The sequence below is a fragment of the Stegastes partitus genome, unplaced genomic scaffold (assembly GCF_000690725.1).
Source record: "Stegastes partitus isolate 25-593 unplaced genomic scaffold, Stegastes_partitus-1.0.2 Scaffold49, whole genome shotgun sequence".
Classification (NCBI taxonomy): Eukaryota; Metazoa; Chordata; class Actinopteri; family Pomacentridae; genus Stegastes; species Stegastes partitus.
Window position 1 is genome coordinate 374,604 of NW_007577780.1, and position 19,854 is coordinate 394,457.

The 19,854-nt window shown below is 41.3% G+C and overlaps 1 protein-coding gene across 1 annotated transcript in view; it reads left to right on the top strand.

Moving 5' to 3' along the window:
- The window catches only part of ephb2b (eph receptor B2b), a 124,333-nt gene that overhangs the window by 42,820 nt on the left and 61,659 nt on the right, over positions 1 to 19,854 (top strand). The window contains exons 2-3 of the mRNA XM_008306911.1: positions 3,362 to 3,441; positions 15,380 to 16,064. Coding sequence (XP_008305133.1) covers positions 3,362 to 3,441; positions 15,380 to 16,064 — 765 coding nt within the window. The remainder of the gene's footprint in view (positions 1 to 3,361; positions 3,442 to 15,379; positions 16,065 to 19,854) is intronic.

Sequence of the window (19,854 nt, forward strand, 5' to 3'; positions counted from 1 at the left end):
ATTGTTATGGGAAACACTGCAAAATATGATGTTTTGGAATAAGAGGGAATGAGGTTAAAGATTGTACTTCTGAGAGTCCTTTTGAAAGAACATACGAAGCTCAGTTGTTATGGCAAGGATGTTTTGAAAATGTAAAGTAAAAGAAAAAATGTGAAAGAAAGGCAATGTGCTTTTAAAAAATGCATAGATAAAAATGTTATTTTTCTTAATATTAAAAACTGGATATAATGAGTCCTAAGACACAGCTGCAAGTCCTAAAATGTTATCCAGACTCACTTGAAAATGATCCAAATATAAAAAGAATGCACAAGCCAAGTGCTTAATCAGTTTCAAATGGGAAAAGTTCACTTTGTGGTTTTCTTGAAGTTGCAAAAAGTTATCACAGAAAAAGAAATGTTCCTCCCTCTTAGGCACACAGAGACAAATGTTTTAATAACAGCCTTTATTTAGTCTGGTATATTGGTTTAAAGTACCAGTTTTAAATGAGTGATGCATCCTAATTGACTCGGTTGACAGTCAAGTTACACCTGGTACTTCAGAGTCCCTGTTTAATGTAGAAAATCATGTCTTTTTTTTCTTTTTTTTAAGTCCAAATAGAAACCCTGTGAGGTCTGTGGGGCATTTTAAGTCACATTACCCAACTAATTAAAGACCTTTATTATAATTATTTTCCGTGCTCTGCCAAAAAGAGTGCCTGAAGAATATTTGCTTCTTTGTGGCCACTTTTTTTTTTCTTTCTTTTTTTTTACCGTGTTGATAGTCCTCTCAGGTCTGCGCCTCTTCATTCACACTACATAATGTTCATTGTGCCTAACGCACAGCTACAGTGGAGGCACCGACTGGGACAAATGGTAGCTCGATGTCAACACATTCTTTCTCAAAAGACAACGCTTGCCTTTCCCATGAGTGGCAAAATTCTAAATCCTCACATTGTAAACAAGCGGGAAGAAAAAAACAAAAATAAGTGATTCCTGTGGTCACATTCAGGCAGGAGCCTCTGTACCATGTCTTCCTCCTGATTAATAGCCAGCATGTCTTGCTGAGCCGCCATGCTCTGCCACAGCTGGGGGTTCAGACCGGGAGCGAGCCGGTGGCTGAGCTATGCGCCGCTCTGCTCCAGGGGAGGTAATGAATCGGTGTGGCTGCCAGGACTGAAGTGTAGACAGCAGGAGGAAGAGAAGTGATCAGTCTTTCAGGGTGAGGCGCTACTTGTCCAGCATGTGGGCCACTGATAGCAGGAGAGAGGGGAAGGGAAGGGAGAGGAGGTCTGCATGAGAGTGGAGAGCCAGAGAAAGATAGTAGAAAGTGTAAAGGGAATGGTGGATAAGGGGAAACAAAGAGAAAACGGGATGTTTGGCTACAGACAGAAAAAGAGAAAAAAGGAGGTCAGGGGAGATGGCGTGTCACCCACTCTGTGTTAACATTCCTGGGGAAATGTGCTCCCTGTTCCCCCACACCACTCCCTAAACCACCACAGAGGGGGTTTATTATTCTCACTTTACTCCTCTACTAATTATCGTTATCATTACGGGGGATAATTACCATTTCACTGCCTAACACCCATGTAGACTGCTCGGCTCTGAGTCACACACAAGGTTATCAATAGCTGCTCAATTGCAGTCTCATCTGCCTAATTATACGATTTGGGCTTTGTGATAACTGAATAGGATGTGAAATCTAGTATTATGTCTTGTGAGTACTGGTGAGTCGCTGAAAGTCAGCAAAAGCCCCTGAAATAAACCAACGAGTGCAGAGCCTGTTAATTAAAAGCTGTGGCTTTTGCTGGAATATAAATCAGAGGAAATCCAGGGTTATGAAACAACTGGAAGTCTCTAAAATATCCTGCAAGCTGGTACAGAGCTGAGTACGCAGAGAGCTTTAAACAAAATCCTGCCAGACATAACTTCAGATCCCCTTTCTTTGATTTCGTTCGCTCATACCTGCAAAAAGACATTTTTACATTATATCAGATTTTATGGACTCTGTTTTATTTCCTTACTAGGATCTACTTTCGATTAACCCCCACTATTAGCACCAGTTCAGGCAACCCATATCACAATATTAATGAAGAGATGCAGCGTGCAGTTGTCTCCCGGACCTGCATTACACGCGCTGGCTGTGACTTATGTTAAGCTTAGTAGCCGTGTTTGTCGAGGGGGTTTCTAAATCCCTCTGTGGCATTTTGGAGTTGCAGCTGACGCCTTGAACCTGATGAATGGTCTCTCCATCTGCTGCAGCTCAACGCCGAAGTACAAGACTGACACAGGCCTAATCAGCAGCAGAAATTCATTAGGCCTGCCCTCTGTTACATGCGGAGAGTGGCAGAGCTGGGAGGAAGCTGTGGGTGGAAAAGCAGGCAGGGCATGGGCACAGAGATTAAGGAAAAGAGGCAAAGAAGGTGACAGTATGAATGGCTCAGTAAGCATATGACAGACAGTTGGGCCAGGCTGGTGGAATGTGTGCCACAGAGGACCTCATGACAGACAGGAGGCACATTCTCTTTGACCCCAATTACCAGAGGTGTTTCTTTCCACGAGCTAATCCACGGCATATAGAGTAGCCCCTCCTCCGTACAAGGGAGATTTGGTTTTCCAGCCGGTTGTTTTCCCCACAGACTCATATAGATGATGGCGTAGTTCTGCCTAACAAACCAGTAGCAATCCATCTAGCAACCTTTCCCAATGAGTTGTTTAATATGTTAAATATAGAGCTTGGACAATATTGAAGTTTAGCCAATGAGACAGATACATTTGTTTTTTTATGTTAAAAAAGGAAAAGTGATGGGATCATTTTTTTTATTAACTTTCTGGCAATGTATTTCATAAACTAGTTAGCAACTTGCATTGCAGACCCTATTTGACTCTCCAGCACTGTCATGCTGCTGTAACAACTGAATTTGGCATTAATACAGTCAGTCTAAGTGTAGATAATAGCATTAGTAAAATGTCAGAAAGTTGTGAAGAAAGCACAATTTTCAAGTCCAAACGGGCATTCTTAACTTCCAGTTTTGTCTGACCAGCAGTACAAATGTCCAAAACGTAATATTAAAGATTTCTTTTTTTTTTTTTACAACAAATTCTCACTAGTAAAGCATTAATCAGTAGCAAATAATCAATTATCAAAAGTGTTGCTGACAGATTTTCTGCCTTTGTAGTTAACCTGTATCTGAAGCGCACTGCTTACAGCGCTGTATAGCTTTACATTTGTGTTGATCTGAATCCGCCGTTGCCCATTTTTTTGGATATTGCACTATTTTCTGACATATATTCCACCTCTCAAGCAGTTTTTATTCAACCACAGCAACGTTTTCATGTTGTCGGGAGATTATCTGACCGCCATCTCTTCTTGTGTCTCTCCGCAGAGACGCTCATGGACTCCACCACAGCCACGGCGGAGCTCGGCTGGACGGTCTACCCTGTGTCAGGGTCGAGTGACAACAGTGTAAGTGACCTGCTCGATTTTCACTATATTCTGCTTCCGACAGTAGAAGTTTAATGAAATTATTATTTCTGTAGTGACATATTCGTAAGTCGTGTTTACGCCAAACACATTGTGACAAAGATGGGGTGTGGTGGGGATGTTAGTTGTTAAAGTGCAGTTAATGATGCTCAGTCCCCCCCTATGATAACTTTATTTCAGCCAATGTTTTGATTTGGCACTCTGAGGTCAAAGATCAGTGAGCAGCCAGTTCCCCAGAGTGATCGAAAGTATTCCTCTTAAAAAAAAAAAAAAAAAAAAAGACAAAACAGTGACCCCACTTGCTGAATGTATTTTTAACACCAGTGCTCAATTTAATATTTTTTTTTGTCTTCTAAACAGATGTTTTAAGAAGAAAACTCTTTTCTTTTCATACATTTTTCATTTTTGCTAATTAGCCCTATTTTCGTTGTTTTCCGCAACTCTTCAGTTCAAGGCAAACACGTCATGACCGAAGAATCTTAATCTTAAAGCTGAATATGTGTGTTCTTATGCCAGACTGGAAGCAATGTGTTATAAGGGCCTTGTTGGTGTTTGATGCACAGTATTTCCACATGGTTTGCCAGGGCATCGGTTCCTCCTCACCACATGCGAGCCAGGCCCACTTAGAGCAGCCAAACCCAGAGTCTAGGTCTCCTTGACTTTTTTTTTTTTTTCTCCACCACAAGATTTAGACTTCTTAGAATGTGTCCGAAAGAGAGAGAGACGGAGAGAGAGGAGAAAAAAAAAAAGACGTTGTAGGCTTATTTGCTGGTGCATTTCAGAAAACCCACTGCCGATTTTATTCAATTATTTATGCTTCTGTGGTCTGTATTAAAGATGGTTTGAATTATACTCCATCATGCTGTGTCTTTTTGCACTGAAAAAAAGAAAGAAGCAGAAAATGGCAGCAAAAAGAGAGAGCTGGCCTTCAACAGTTTCAGGATACAACTTCAAAGCTGTTCAGCAAAAATTTAGGACAACTTCATTTCTCCCAACCTGAGGCCACATTGTCTCCTCCCTGCTAATTTGTACAGTCAATACCAAAGCACAAAGATGCTCCGTTTCCTTTTCTTTTGCCAGCACTGGATTTAATCTGCACCGGGAGAGCTAAGGCACACTCCAAAGACAGTTTACATCACGTCTTCCTTTCATCTTTGTAAAATGTTAGATTCAGCAAAACATTCACTCAACTTTTTTTTTTTTTTTTTTCCCCCATAATCAGATTTAATATTAATTTGAATCCTCAGGCTTAAAAAGTCGAACACTTGAGGTAGCATGAAAAAGGTCAGCGTTGCTTACTGCCAAAATGAGGTGAAATTAGAGTCTAAACATCAAACTAAAGACCTCTAAGCTCTTCGGGCATCTTCTCTGTTCCAGTAACATGTGGTTTACTGACTGATTCTGTGGTTGTTTTCTCTTCCAAATCAAATAGCTTCGCATTCAGTTTTACTGAATGGCTTATCTATGAGGCATTTTGAATGCGGGCTCTTATTTATTTATTTATTTTGCGTTTGACCTCAGATAATTCCATGCTCCTTATAAAAACCTCCATATGTAGCTATGATATATCCTGCTCTCAGAGAGCAATGAAATGCAAAGTCCATAAGCCACTGGATTTAGTCAGGTATGGGTTGGCCTTATCAGCGTGCGCACTGAAGTTTTATGATGATGTGGCCTAGCTTGTCAAAAGCCCGGTCCATTGGAAAGCAAAGAATGAGTCTAATGGAGATAGTTTGTCCCTTGTGGCCCAGGGCAACAGGTGTGGAACCAGAGCTTGCTCTCCCTCTCAGTATAACAGCAAGAGGTGCTTTACAGAAGCTATTGTCTTACACACATATATGCATGGCTTCATGGGCTTAGCTAGTGGATCAGTAACATCCAGCGGAGCGCCGCACCAGCAGTTGGCTTTCACTACTCTGTGGAGCTTCATGAAATATATCCTAACTTGGCATGTGATACAGTGCAACACAGTGGAAACGCAAACAAGTAACAGCGTGATATTAAGTCAGAAATGTTATGGCAGTTGGTGTTATTCTACTCTTATTTTACAGGATATCTGAATAATGCCCATCACATTGTTATTGCAAGAAGTTCCTTCAAATATAGCTGTAAAGTCATCTTCCAAGTGGGTTTTTGAAAGTGATTTGTGTAAAACGATAATACACTTCAGCGTGTGTAAATCAAGTTTTATGACCCTCTCCGCGTATAGCCAGGGACTTCTTCCTTTTAATTATGTAAAATGACAGTCAAACATTTGTTGTGCTTGCGCCAGACAACCAAGATGTCTTCATTATTCTTGAGAGGACTGCCAAAAACACAAAGAATCACTGTAATATTTACCAAACTGGAATTTAGCCCGGAGCGGTCCCGATTAATCCTCTTAAATTCTCAGATTCTGGCAATAAAGCGCACGTTTCCCATGTTTCCTCACGCTACCCACACAGGAAAACTGGTGTAGTCAGTATACAGTAGTTACACATACTTGTGTTTCTTAGCAAAGTGTGCCCAATGTATGCACATACAGAGCCCACCATAATGATGTTAATAGTACAAATATCTGGCGCTGTTACACTACAAATTTACATTTTGGTTTTACATATATTGACTCGAAGAATACATTAAAATAAAGTAGTTCAAGAGGAAAAACAGCACTTAATTCACATTTGCTTTTTTTTTATTTAAACAAGAAAGTTCCGCAGAGATCTTGACCCATTAAAAATCTGCCTTGTGACACGGAGTTAATGTATAGCCGGCTAGCAGAGCAGGGTTAAGTGGTCAATGTTTTCCTCTCAAGTGGAGCTGAGAGACGTGTGAACATCAGGTCAGACCTCCTGACCCGTTCATTACTACGCTGAAGTACAGACAACAGCAGTCATTTAGAAATAGACTTATGGCTGCAGGGAGAGCACACAGCTACCGTAGAAGGAAAACTGAGGTCTCCTGCATAGGCAGAGAACATGATGAGGTGGTGTGTGTGTGTGTGTGTGTACGGGTTGGGTTATCATTATGGATGTGTCATAATGTGGTGCTGTACCAGGATATATCTAGTGTCACTTAGGGACACACTGCACAGCAGACTTTTGCAAGAAGGCAATATATGTAGTTCATTTTCCAAAATGTTTGCGAAAAAAGTCAGGCGCTTGTGATTCATCAAGGATACTGCGTATTGTGTTACAATTCCTTTTGAGTACGATTGTGGTTGTTCATGTATAATTGGAGACATGTGCGGCAGTCCAACAGGCTTTTTTTTTTTTTTTCTTTGCATAAATTCTCTTCTATTTTTAGAAGTAATTTGTTGCTTACTGGGTCACTGGAGTTTAAAGTGACCACTGTTTAGCTATGATTCACAATTAAAGTCTGTGAAATTATATTTTAGGAATTATGCAGAGAACTATGCAAACATAATCCGCATGTAACTTTGTGGAATGGGGGGTAAAAGACGGGATTGTTCTTCTAGTTTCACATGTTGTGCATTAGTAGTGGACACTGGTAATTGAAGCTGACTGCAGCAGACAGTTCTACTTAAGTCTGTGTGTGGGTGAGTCTCTCCCCTCTGTGAAGCCTGCTCTCCTGCAGCATTTGGCTCCCATGGCCTCTCTCGTAGTAATTGAATGAGGAGAGTGGGTGTCATTTGTCCTCTGTCCCTCTAGGGAAGGCACTCTTGCTCTGACAGATTTCCCACAACTGCAAATGGGGCGACTGTGCCCAGGGAGTTTTCCATTGGGTCTCTTTCCCTGCTTTTGTGTGAATAATTTATTTAGTTCTGTCAGTGATAGAGTGGTGATATGTAATGTGGCTCAGGACCGTGAAGCTGGTTCAGGTTAATTCAAACATTGTAATGACAAGACGTGATAAATACATGGTTGATGTTATGTCAAAACAATGAAACTGTTAAATGTTTGAGTGTTCTGACAGTGCGTTCACACTGTTGCTTGACTGATGTGACACTTGATTCTGACCAGTTGTGGGTTGTTTAACAGGCTGTTTCCCACTATATTTGTCTTGTGCAGCTGCGCCGATCAGGTGAAGTGAATAACATTGATTTTCTCGTTACAATGGCACCTGTCAAGAGGTTGGGTATATAAAGCAGCAAACGAAAGGGCTGAGCTACTTCGACAAGGGCCACATTGTGATACTCAGAGTCAGAGCGTCTCCAGAATGGCAGGTCTTGTTCTCATAATGCAGTGGTTGGTACCTGCCAGAAGTAGTCAGAGGAATGACAACTGGTGAGCCGATGGCTGAGTCATGGGCGCCTAAGGCTCACTGATGAGGAGAGCAGTGCCTGACCTGTGTGGGCCACCTCCACACAGGAGGTATTGTTGCACAAATTGCTGAAAATCTTTGTGCTGGCTATGATAAAGGTATCAAAGGTACTTTATCACAGCTTGTTGTGTATGTGTTGCTACAGACCCGTCAGAGTGCTTACACTGACCCCTGTTAGCTGCCAGAAGTGTCACAACTGGACTATGGCACAATAAAAGAGAGTTGCCTGGGGCCTGCGCTATAAAGCAAGTTCAGCATACCCAGGATAACGTTTTATTATCTGACTTCACTAAGCCTAACAACTGCAGTCATTCTAAGTAGTCACATGACACTGATTATTAACTTGACAAGTCAACCCTGGTATAAAAGGGGCAGTGGCACAAGCTGACCAATTGCAAAAACGCACATGTTTGGGCCTGCAAATTTCTCACATGAAGAACAAGCGATAATCCTTGAGAAATAAGAAAGATTTAAAAATACAATACAGGCTAAGAGCAACACATTTGTTGGAGCCCAAGCTGGGAAGCAAAGCTGGCAAATGCCAAATGTGTGAATGCGTATGTTAATAAGCTTATCAATATCAGTCCCCTATCATTAAGGCAGGATCTGAGTATAGTTACAGTTGTGTATTGTCTAGTGTTTCTTAGACATGTTCTTATAGTGTTCAGGACAGTTTTAGTTTTAGCTGTCTTCTTTTAGCTGCAACCACGGCCGTGTAAACACTGTGGAGAACAAGGCAAGAACGAATATAAAACATAATTCAAACTGGTAAGTAGGCTTACTTGCAAATCTCATAAGGTCAACAAGAACAAGGCTTTAGTGCTTCAATCAGTCTCTGTTTTAGGATTATGTCACCATAAAAAGGCCTATAGATCAATGAAATGACTTTGAAATTGCTTGCAGCTCTAAAAACTGTTGTTCTCATAAGAAACTCTCTCACTGTCTCCACATGGTCATCCACGGGATCTTCAAGGAATAGTGAGGCCTTTTTTCAAAATAACTGATTGGTCAGTAGACGGCTTTAAATTGTGTTGATCTGCTGGTTTCAAACCTCATCTCCTCTGGAACAGGCTAGTTGTTCAGCAAACATTTTCTATTTCAAAGGACCTGATGAGTAAACTAGTATCAAACCTAGGGTTACACCAGAAGTTACCTTGGTAGCCCCAAGTCTTTCTTCATGATGCAGACTTCTGTCCTTATGAGTCACGTTTCTTGACATACTTGTGCTTGTGTGTTACCTTGAGAAGGTAGCAGCAGGATGAACAATGGGAGAAAGGCAAGGCTGTAGTGTGCTGCTCTGAACAATGTTCTATGTTCTGTTCTTGGGTCATGGCATTCTTGGGGATGATATTTTGACACGCACCATCTACCTAAACATTGTTGCACAAAGCTTTCAGCCCTCCATAGCAATGGTATTCCCTAATGGCAGTGACCTTTTTTAGCCAGATAATGTGCATTGCAACACTGCAAAAAAAAGTGTGTCTGGAATGGTTTGATGAGCGTAACAAAGAGATCAAGGTGTTGACTAGGCCTCCAGATACTCAATTCAGTCAAGATAACAGGAATGTGATCTTCATGTTTTTGGTGACTGAGGTATATCTTCGATGATAACACTTAATGCTTTTATACAATTTGTAGTTTATGTTTAGCCACTGTCTATCACAAAGTTAACTACTTTTAAAAAATTCAAATGCAATAATAGTTTATAAGAGCTGTAAAATGACCTTAAGTTACAGTCAACCTTGGTGAATGGTGCATTATGAGATGCAGTCCTTTGTTTTGGGGTTGATCCTTCATCTCATCTCCCAAATAACAGCTTTACACAGCTTTGAATGATTGTAATGACTGTCAACAAGTCTTCAACTTGTGCTTGCCAGGCAGAGCTATTTATCAGAAATGTGACTGGCTGTTGAACACAGTGTGCATGAAGAGTGTGTTTGTGGTCATCTTTTTCTAGCCAGCAAACTTGTTGACCATCTGCATGTTGGCTAAGTTTTCCCAGTTCTGCAGATATGCAGGAAATTTGAGAAATGTAACAACTTGGTCATGTTACTTGCAGTTTGAATGCACTATAAGGGCTTAGTAGTCTTAGTATAACAGGTGACATGTCAATAACCATGGCTTTTTCTATAGACTCCATTACCAGACTGTCCTCGAAAGTAGATACAAGCACTGGGCCAAGGTTTTATGTTGTTTTCATTTAGGATTAACTGGTGGTAGTCGTTGCTTTTGTGTCATTGTGGCTGCTGTTAATCCCTTCAAGGCTGATACAAATACCTAACATATATACGCTGGACTGTGTTTGCTCACTGTGAATGAGTGTGGATTAAAATCCATTTAAATGGACTAGATGTAAATATAGATCAGAGGTAGTGCACAGTATCTTCTGCATATTATGTGCTTGTAGTGGAGTTTAAAAAGAGGTCTGAACATGTATGAGACCTTGGGCTTCTTCAGCTTGTGAATGAAGCAAAAAGCTGTCTTTGGTGAATCATCTCAGCTGCAGGGGTAACTCCAGTCTATAATTCAGCCTTGTCAGCGCGTTCCGCTTGGCTTTACAAATAAACCAGAGATCTTCTCTCGTGGAGACGTATGGATTGCTGGTCAGCTGAACTTTTCTTTTCTCTCTCCTCAAATGGTTCACGAGATATTGATTCTGAACCTCATTCTCAGTGGGCATCACTGAACTGTAGCGTTGCATGTAACTCCCGAGGAAGAGAGGAGCAGTTGACATATGGTGGTCTCTACTAGCTCTGCCATATTCCAGCCTTCACAATCCATTCACTTCAGATTGCTTTTCTGGGCAGGGCAATTGTCTCTCAGTATTGCTCCCCGAGGGTAATATAAATTACAAGCTGTATAGTAGATCAGTTAGTGGATCTGTAAGTAGTTTTGTTAACAAAGTATAGATGGCCTGACAACAGTTGGAAGATAAGGGTTCAGAAATTTGTTCTGGGACAGGACAAGGGCAGTTGCACCTAACTGTAATCCAACATGCTTTATCCAAACAGATGTGCACTCTTATCAGACAGAGTTGGGGTACACTGTATAGCATTGCTTGTTCCTAATTTTTCAAAATATATACATAAGCAGTCAGCTAGACCACAAATACAGCGATTCACTTTTTGGTGTTATACTCGTAAAGGTTCCTCAGGGCCCAAGGATTGTTACTTTAAAACTGCTTGCATACTTGAGTCATCACACGCAGATGATTCCTATTGTTTGTTTTTGTGTGTTGGGAAAAACGGATGAGTAACAACCAGCAGGTTCAAGCAAACACAGGTAATTATTTGCCTGCACCATTCGACCCAGGATTGTTAGACTCAGGACCCCAGCGAGAGCAATTAAAACATAAAACAGTGTGCTGCTGTTGTTTGGAGCCGGTTGTGCGTTCTGTTTCACGCCATTGGATTTTCATCATCACAGCGTGTTTCTCTGAGGACGGAAGCTTGTGTAGCATGAAAAGCTATTTGCTTGTTGTTTACCTTGAAGTAATCGTATGTCTAATAATTTTGAAAAATGACCCAAACTATTTTTCGAATGCAAAAGGAGCTCTTGATAATATTTGCTTTGCCTCTGGTTATTACAAAATGTCTTTGATGATTCTGGTTTTAAACATTTATTTATTTTATGTTATAGTAATGCAGTATTCGGTGCTTTTAGCCCCGTGGCTGTTGATTTCCACAGGGAACTAGAAGAAATATTTTGCCAAATGTATCAGGATCTCGGCACAATGAGCTGGAGTTTTTGTTTCCATCATCATCTGAGAGCGGCTCATTCCCTCCAGTTAATCTATCCTGACATCCAGCACCACTGTTACCTCCACCTGCTGTACTTAAAACACATGACCACCCTTTTACAGCCCTCTGTGTAAAGAGCCAGGGGAAAAAGCTGTGAAAATGAAGACGTTTCTTCTAATTTCACACTCGGTGCTTGATCGTTAGGCTCTTATTATGCCCCATTTGCTTCCCTCCACTGGCTGTGATGAAAGCAGGGCAAAGAGGCCATGACAGGACAAAAAGGGGCCCTTCATCAAAACACATTTTGTTTGGGGTCCTTTTTAGTCGGACTCAACCCCTCCCCCCCCCACATCACTGCCAACACTTTCTCCTGGAGTTTCCCCTGTCTGCATCCCTCATTAGCAGCAACCCCCACCTGTCTCCACATTCATTTTATTAAACTGCGATTGTGCAACGCTCTGCGCTCACTGGAAGCAGGCGGTGCGCTCTTGTTTAATTGGCCCGCAGCCTCCCCACTGCTCCTCAACAAGTGGGAAGGTCAATGGCTGCTCATGACCTGGGATGATGATGTCTGCCAGCGCTGGGCAAAAGACAGATTTACCCTTAAACCACACCGCCATAACCTTCAGCGCATCCAACCATGCCTTCACTACTGCTTTAACTGTACGATTGTGAAGGCACCATATTCATTTGTGGTGATGCAACAGTAGATTTCCACTTGCTTCAGCATCTAGTCTTCTTCGAATTTGAGGTTTACAAAGCTAATTTGTTTTATATCAGTTCATGTTAGAATGCATTAAACCTGTTTATAATGTCATAGAAGTATGTTTTAGTTCTATCAAATACATGCAATAAGTCGCTTCTCACTGATTGCTAAAGAAAAAATACACATTTCAAGTATAACATAACTTTTGAAATATATTTTTGCAGATTCTAGTTTTCTTAGTGTGCACATTTGGGACAAAGGCTCAGACAGGATTCAGATAAACAAGTTTTTCTTGTTATGCAGCATTCTTTTTTTTTTTTTTTTTTCTTTCTGCGTCTCATTATTGGTATTATTTTTGGCTGCTTATCAGACTTTTTCTGTTTTGGTTGGCTTTTGTGATTGTTTGGGTCAAGCCAAGCATCACACGAGCTGTGATTAATTAGGACATGGGAATTAAGAGCCAAAGCTGTTTTAATTAGTCAACGTGTTTGATAGAATGCCGGTTTGTAACAAGACGGGTGACTTTCTTCTCCCAACCCGTCAAACTCTGTCAAAATCCTCACTAAGTGGGCACTAATTTGAGAAATTATATCAGCTGTGAAGTGAAGAGTGAAGCGGGGGGGTGGGGGAGACAGGCAGAGCGGTAGAAACAGTTGAGGGTGCAGCCGATGCAAAGTTGCTCAGAGGGGGAAGAACAGGATTTTTTTTTTTTCTTGGCTGCGATGCCGAGGTCAAGGTCGCGACCTGCGCGGTGGTTAGAGAGCATGGTGTTTAAAGCTGGTTTGATCCACGGCCAAAAGGCAGAAAAACCACAGAGGTTGCATCTGGACTCTCTGTAGTCAGAGCGAGAACTGAAGTTGTTGTGCATTGTGTAAACTTTGAAGTAGAACAGCACACCATAAAAACCTGGAGTGAAATTTCCCTCTTGATTATACTTTATATGATTATATGTGTAATATGATTAAGCCAGTTTAGTGCGGCTCTGAGTGTAGACGAATTCTCGTCACGTTTTCCTCTGTGCTTTACTGTAGTGAAAGCAGCTTTCACTACAATGTCAATAACCCATTACAGTGTGTGCTATTAATGTGTCCTATTAAGAAACAATAAAAAAGTAGGACACATTATCACATAAACCAGAGCCTCTCTGCTGTGTTCAAGGAATGTCACATCTTCAGTTTCTCTTGTGTCACTACAGTATGTGAGTGGTTTCCTTATTGACAGGATGGGAAAGAGAAGGTAAACATCACAACTCTTCACTTGTGCAAAAGGATTTTCTTTTGCTTTAGCACCTTAAAATGCAAATCTTTTAGCCTAAATTGTTATTATTAATTTTTTTTTTTTCACTCTAAACTCCAAGCAGTTTCTGGGCATTTTTTGCTGCTACCACAGTGTTGTTCATTATGGACTAATTTTTCACTGCTATGAAAAGTCCTGCCACTATTTGGAAGCAGCACTATCATGGTTAGGCATAGAGAGAACACAAAAAACTCTTTAGTACCTTCTAAGTAATTATAGCATGAGTCATAAAAAAATAAAAATAAAGGGGAAATTTCTTTATTTATTTTACAAAAATTGGGAAAAAAAATAAAATCAACATGCACAACATTTTTCCAAGTGCTCACAGGTGTTACTAATACTGGAGAAAATGGGGGTTCAACATGGTATACTTATTTGACTATTTAAATATTTAGTTTGTTTCCATCTGTGTCTCTTGTCTGCTCTGTGTAAACACAGCCTGCAGTTCAGCCAAAACTTCCCTGAATTTTTGTCATGTGTCTGCTTGCAGTTTCGGTTGGTCACTAATTCTTCTCAGTTGTGCCCAGGAGTAGAGATTTCGTTTTGTTTTTATAAAATCAGGTGCAAACAGTTTACTTTTTGGCAAATTTTTAACCCTATTCAGGACTTTCGGATCTATCAGACCCCAGGCCATTTGGTTTATTTTTGAAGAATTTTCTTATTATTTTTTAAAATATAAAAATAGGGACATTTGTCGTGCATTTGGAACCAAAAATATGTCAACTTTTCAGAAAATGTATTTAAATGTATTTTGCACATATTCTTTCTTGGGATCCAGTGGACTCCGAAAGACCTCCTATGTATGGCAACATGAAAGTCCTAAACAGGGTTAAATAAGACATGTAGAAACAAAGTTTAGCTTTATTTTCTATGTCTTCTTAGAATAATGTTGATCCTGATCAACACTTATGTTTTTAAGCGTAGATTTGTGACTGGAAGGCAGACACAATTACTCAAGGACCGTTGGCAAGTTGAAAATCCGACTATTGCTCCTGTTTCTACAGTTTCTTGTTATGATAAATGGTGTAATTCCGAAGACTTAAAAAAAACAAAACAGATAGCATGCTTTTCAGACCTGCTGACAGGTTTTGAGGTTCAGAGGGTTCACGCTTGATGGCATCTACACTACATTTTGAAAAGATTAATAAAACAAACAAACTGATTAATGCTGAAAGCCAAAGGAGTCTCTTGGGACTACTTAGTGCCTTCATCTGTCTGCTGGCTTTTACTGTCAAAGTAAGCCATAGTACAAAGTGCCAGTTAATAGATGACACTCATTCATACCCTGCTCTAAAATGTCCTTAAACTTGGGCTTTAGGAATGACTGAGCTGTTGTTGCATTAGACTGAAAAAGATAAGCCAACAGTGAACTTTAATGCAGGTAATCTATAGGCTCAGTAAAAGCTGTGAGCTGGAACGTCCATAATAAGTAACCAGTGTGCAGCCTTGTTAACAAATGAGTATTACCTTGAAATACAGGAGGACACACTGGGAGGCCTGGTTCTCATTTGTTCCTTAAGACTCATGTAATGCATCCTTTTAAAGTGAGTTATCAGAGATATCATGTTTCTTCTCACCGTGTAATCAATTTAATCAAAATATTGCCTAAAGCTGATTTCTCCCAGTAATCAAAGCTATTATAAAATGCCCATGAAAACATACTTGTAATTGCTGGAAAATAGGTATCAGAACTTTATGACATTTTCTATAATGGAAAACATGCAGACCATTTACTGCTTTACAGCTGAATTGCACTTAATTGAATGAATCAGGCTAACTATGTGCCTTAATTACCAAGTGTTTGTTGGGTTTTTTCCCGCCCCACTATTTTCTGTATTGACGTCAAACTCCTTTTCAAGAAATGCAAATGGAAAAAAATGTTAATTTGCTATTTTTCTGTGTTCTTCATCAACAGTGGGAGGAGGTGAGCGGTTACGATGAAAACATGAACACCATCCGGACGTACCAAGTCTGTAATGTTTTCGACAACAATCAGAACAACTGGGTACGGACAAAATACATCCGGCGTCGCGGTGCGCAACGGATCCACGTGGAGATGAAATTCTCTGTGAGGGACTGCAGTAGCATCCCCAACGTACCGGGCTCCTGTAAAGAGACTTTTAACCTTTATTACTATGAATCAGATGCTGACACAGCCACCAGAACCTCACCAGCTTGGATGGAGAACCCCTGGATCAAGGTCGACACCATCGCGGCGGATGAGAGCTTCTCCCAGGTGGACCTTGGGGGCAGAGTGATGATGATCAACACGGAGGTTCGAAGCTTCGGCCCTGTGTCGAAAAATGGCTTCTACTTGGCCTTCCAGGACTATGGCGGCTGCATGTCGCTCATCGCTGTTCGTGTCTTCTACCGGAAGTGTCCTCGTAAAATCACTAACGGGGCGTTGTTCCAGGAGACGCTATCGGGAGCGGAGAGCACCTCCCTGGTGGCTGCGAGGGGTGTTTGTATCCCCAATGCAGAGGAGGTGGATGTGCCCATTAAGCTGTACTGCAATGGGGACGGGGAGTGGATGGTACCCATCGGGCGCTGCATGTGCAAGGCTGGGAACGAGGCTGTGGAAAATGGGACTGTTTGTCGAGGTATGTTTTGCCCTTATTATTTTTTTACCATATCCCCTAAGCCTAATGAATCAGTCGGCTCTACCACCATAACAGAATAATCCAACCACCAAAGAGTACTATCCTGCCGGGTAGTGCACTCTCCACTGTAATGCGTTCCAAGGATGTTTTCATTCCCATTCAATTGATGGTATGATCTAGTGATATATGTTCATATATATTAAAAAAAACAAAACAACAATAGCAGGTATGAATTCTGTATATTATTCAACTAAAGCCATCATCTTGTCTCTGTAAAAGAATATATAATCTTCCCCGTATCTTGCTATTATTCAGCAGTAATACACTGTGAAATATAGCATTGCGGATGATAATTCTCACCAGGGTTTGAGCTGAAAATGCACAGCTGCCTTTGGAAGTCGTTACTGCAGAACGCGTTTAGTTTAGTTCCTCTGAGCTGCCGTGCAAGGATGGGAGCTGTTCATCACAGGTGTTTGGTTTTAAATTCACAACTGCCTGTCAGGGAACAAAGCAAATGTTGTTGCACATCTGCAGTTAAAACTCTAGACTATTAAAAAACATAAATAATCCATTGATGTGGCATGAAAGAATTGCATAAAATGCGATTTTATTAGTACAATATTGTGCGGGGCCTTTTTTCCATAACTGATTTTTTCCCCCTCATAATTAAACAGATCTAAAACGTTTTGGCATCTAACCACAGAGAAACACCTCTCTATGCAACAGAAGTCATGCCTAACAGAAATTCAAAGAAAATAAGAGCAGCAGTTTTGAATCTGTAAAATTCAGTGCTAATCTTTTTTTTTTTTTTTTTTTTCCCCTCGGTAGAATGCTTCCTCCCATCCAGCAGGACAAAGAGGATATTTTTCAAAATTGCCTGCATTTTCCTGTCAATTGGAATCCCTCACAGGCAAATTGATTTGGCTTTTCAAAACATCAATGTGCCCAACATTTACCTGTGCCATGCCCTATCCGCGCTCTGGCAGGTGGTATTTGGTCAACGTGCTTAGAGATCTTGATCACTTGAAACAGCATGACAGCGTGTAGCCTGCAGACTGGAACCGTGCTGATCCAGCCCTGCACAACAAACCACCCACCTGCGTTTTAGATCGGTGTGTCGCTGCCTCTCTTATGTGCGCCTGTAATTACAGCACGTCCCCCAGTGTCTGTGTGCTGGGAGGGGAAACGTGATGGGTGCTGCTTCACAAACACTGCCAGGCCCGTTCGATGACTACTAATGAGGACAGGCACCAGCTCCTCCTTTAGGAATACAGGCCAATAAGAGGCGCGTGAAGAAAGCTTCTCTGGTGCAGCAACTCTGCTACTCTGAATCCACATCCATGCATAATTACACAAATCTGCTTGTTTTCTGACCTACATGTAATTCACTGCATGTGGTGGATTGGAACATCTCAGGGGTGTCCTCAGTCATGGCATTTTTTGAGCTAAATGGGATTATACAATTAAATGTTGTCCGCTCAGGGAGAACATGTTGATCCACTTCATATCCTCACAGCTGGGCATGAGATTTTTTTTGACTAAAAAAAGGTCTCACCTTCCACTCCTGATCCCCCTTGTATTTATTTCTCTTTACTTTCTGTGCAAAGGCTTTGTTAGTCAAGGCTCATATAGTGAACACTTCTCTGACCACATGCTCTCTTCTTCATCTGCACCACTGCAGTAGGGGAAGTTACAGCTTGAGATACTGCACTGTAGTGATTCTCACACAACGCATGCTCCTGTGCATTGACCGTTTTCTCTGCCGCTGTGTGTCTTCCTTGATCACATGATGCAGTGACTAATATTAAGGCTTTATGAGAAGAATGCATTACCTGCGAGTGCAGCTTACACGGAGATGGATTTTGCGGCTCTATAGAATAATTCCGAGCCTCAGCACAAACAATTGGGAATCATGTGTTTTACCAAGAGAGAAAACGAAATTATTACAGTTAAAAATGATACTATTCTGTGGTTCACCCATTGTTCAGAAGCCCTTTTAATGGAAGGCTGCCACCAGCCCGTCTGCTTTTTAGTCATCCTCCTAAACTGAAAGCTGATATCAGCGCTTGAAACTGTGGTCAGCCACCGCCTTTCAGCTGCCAGAGGTTGGATAATGAATTGATCTACGAAAGATGCGCCTTTGCCTGCCGATATTATGGGGTAATGAATTGATTTGTTAGAGGTGCCCTCAGAGGGTTTGTAAGATATCCTCTTTCATGGCTGGATTATGGAGCCACAGAGACAGCATAAAGCAGTCAAGATGAAAGGCACCATTTGTAGTGTAATATTAATAATGCAACCAATGTTTTGTTCCAACATCTCTTCAACTAAACGTGTAATTACGCATGTAACAATTAAACCCTTGGCAGGGATCCCGGCAAATAATTATGCTGTCATGAAATCTGTCAAAATATTGACAGTAGAAGGGGGTGCTTACATCAAATTGCTGAGGCCTTTTTTTTCCCCCTCTTCAATTGTCTTACGAGTGAAGATTAAGTTTCCTCTCTAAGAAGTGCTGCGAGTAAAGGAACCATACCAGAGTCTTTCAGTAGAGACGGCCGTGAAAAGAGAGATCTGATTTCCCGTCAGAGCCTTGAGGAGATGGTGCACCACAGAGACACATGAGGTCCTGTTTGCCCTTGCTGTTCGCTCCAGAATGAAAGGCATTCTCTTCAGCGGGGCACAATGAAAGCCATGTTCATGGGTGGAATTGCAAACTCCCTTAACAATGCCCATGTGTGTTTTTTCAATGTAATCTGATCATCTAACCCCATGCTATTGTGAGTTCAAGGGTCTCGACTGTGGGAGCGTGGCTCGTGTTATTGAGGAGCGAAGATTCAGATGGAGACAATCCATCACAGCGATAACAACAAGTTGATTCTAGTCTCGGTTATGTTTTCGTCACTGACTATGTTTAGAGAGAAAAAGGAAAGCATCACGGAGCGAGCAGTGGAGTTTGTGTGGCCTTGTGGCCCAGATTTGTAGGGAGAAGAGTCAACAAGTGCAACTGTTACATATTTTACACACACTTGCAGTCATGCGAGGTGGAAATAACACTGTGAAAAGGGATTTTTTATGGCCGAACCAATTACAAATAAGAATTATTGGAGTTCTAGAGAGTAGAAAGAATTGCCTGACATTTTATTACATTACATAAACATATAATTTTCTTTTTTAACACAGTGTTTTGCTACTGATGTTCACATTTTGCATTAACATTCCAACACTCGGTTTATAATGTTAAATCCTTAATGTATAACAGATCTGCCTAAAAATAATAAAATCCTCACTTCTTCTACATTGTCTCCACACTTCAATGCAGCCACATTTCAGCATTTAGATATCCTATAGCAAATTCTACTGAATGTGCACAACAGACTTCACAGTAAAAGTTGCATGAATGGTAAGCATTTCTTAGGTCACAGTGTGGAGACTTTGAAACAACACAAGGGCCTCTAATGTCAGCCTCCTGGTGAAATGTGCATCAGTGGTAGCAGGAGCTTAGTTGCAAGGTTCCTGCAGTTGCACCAGAGCAATTAGATTAACGGGGAAAGGCTTCAGTAAGTCTTCAAGCCCGGTGTAGCTGTAGATAAAGACAGTAAGGGGGATCGAGTGTAAAGGTAGGTGTTGGGCAGATGTGATTGGATAGACGTGATTGCATGGAAAAGGTGGTGGGGAGGAGGTGAAAGCAGGAAATGAGTCTTCTCCCCCCACCCCCTAACCCACTGTCAGAATCCCAATTATTGCAGTCTCTTCGTCTGGAGAGGGTTTAAGGATGGAAATCAGCGTT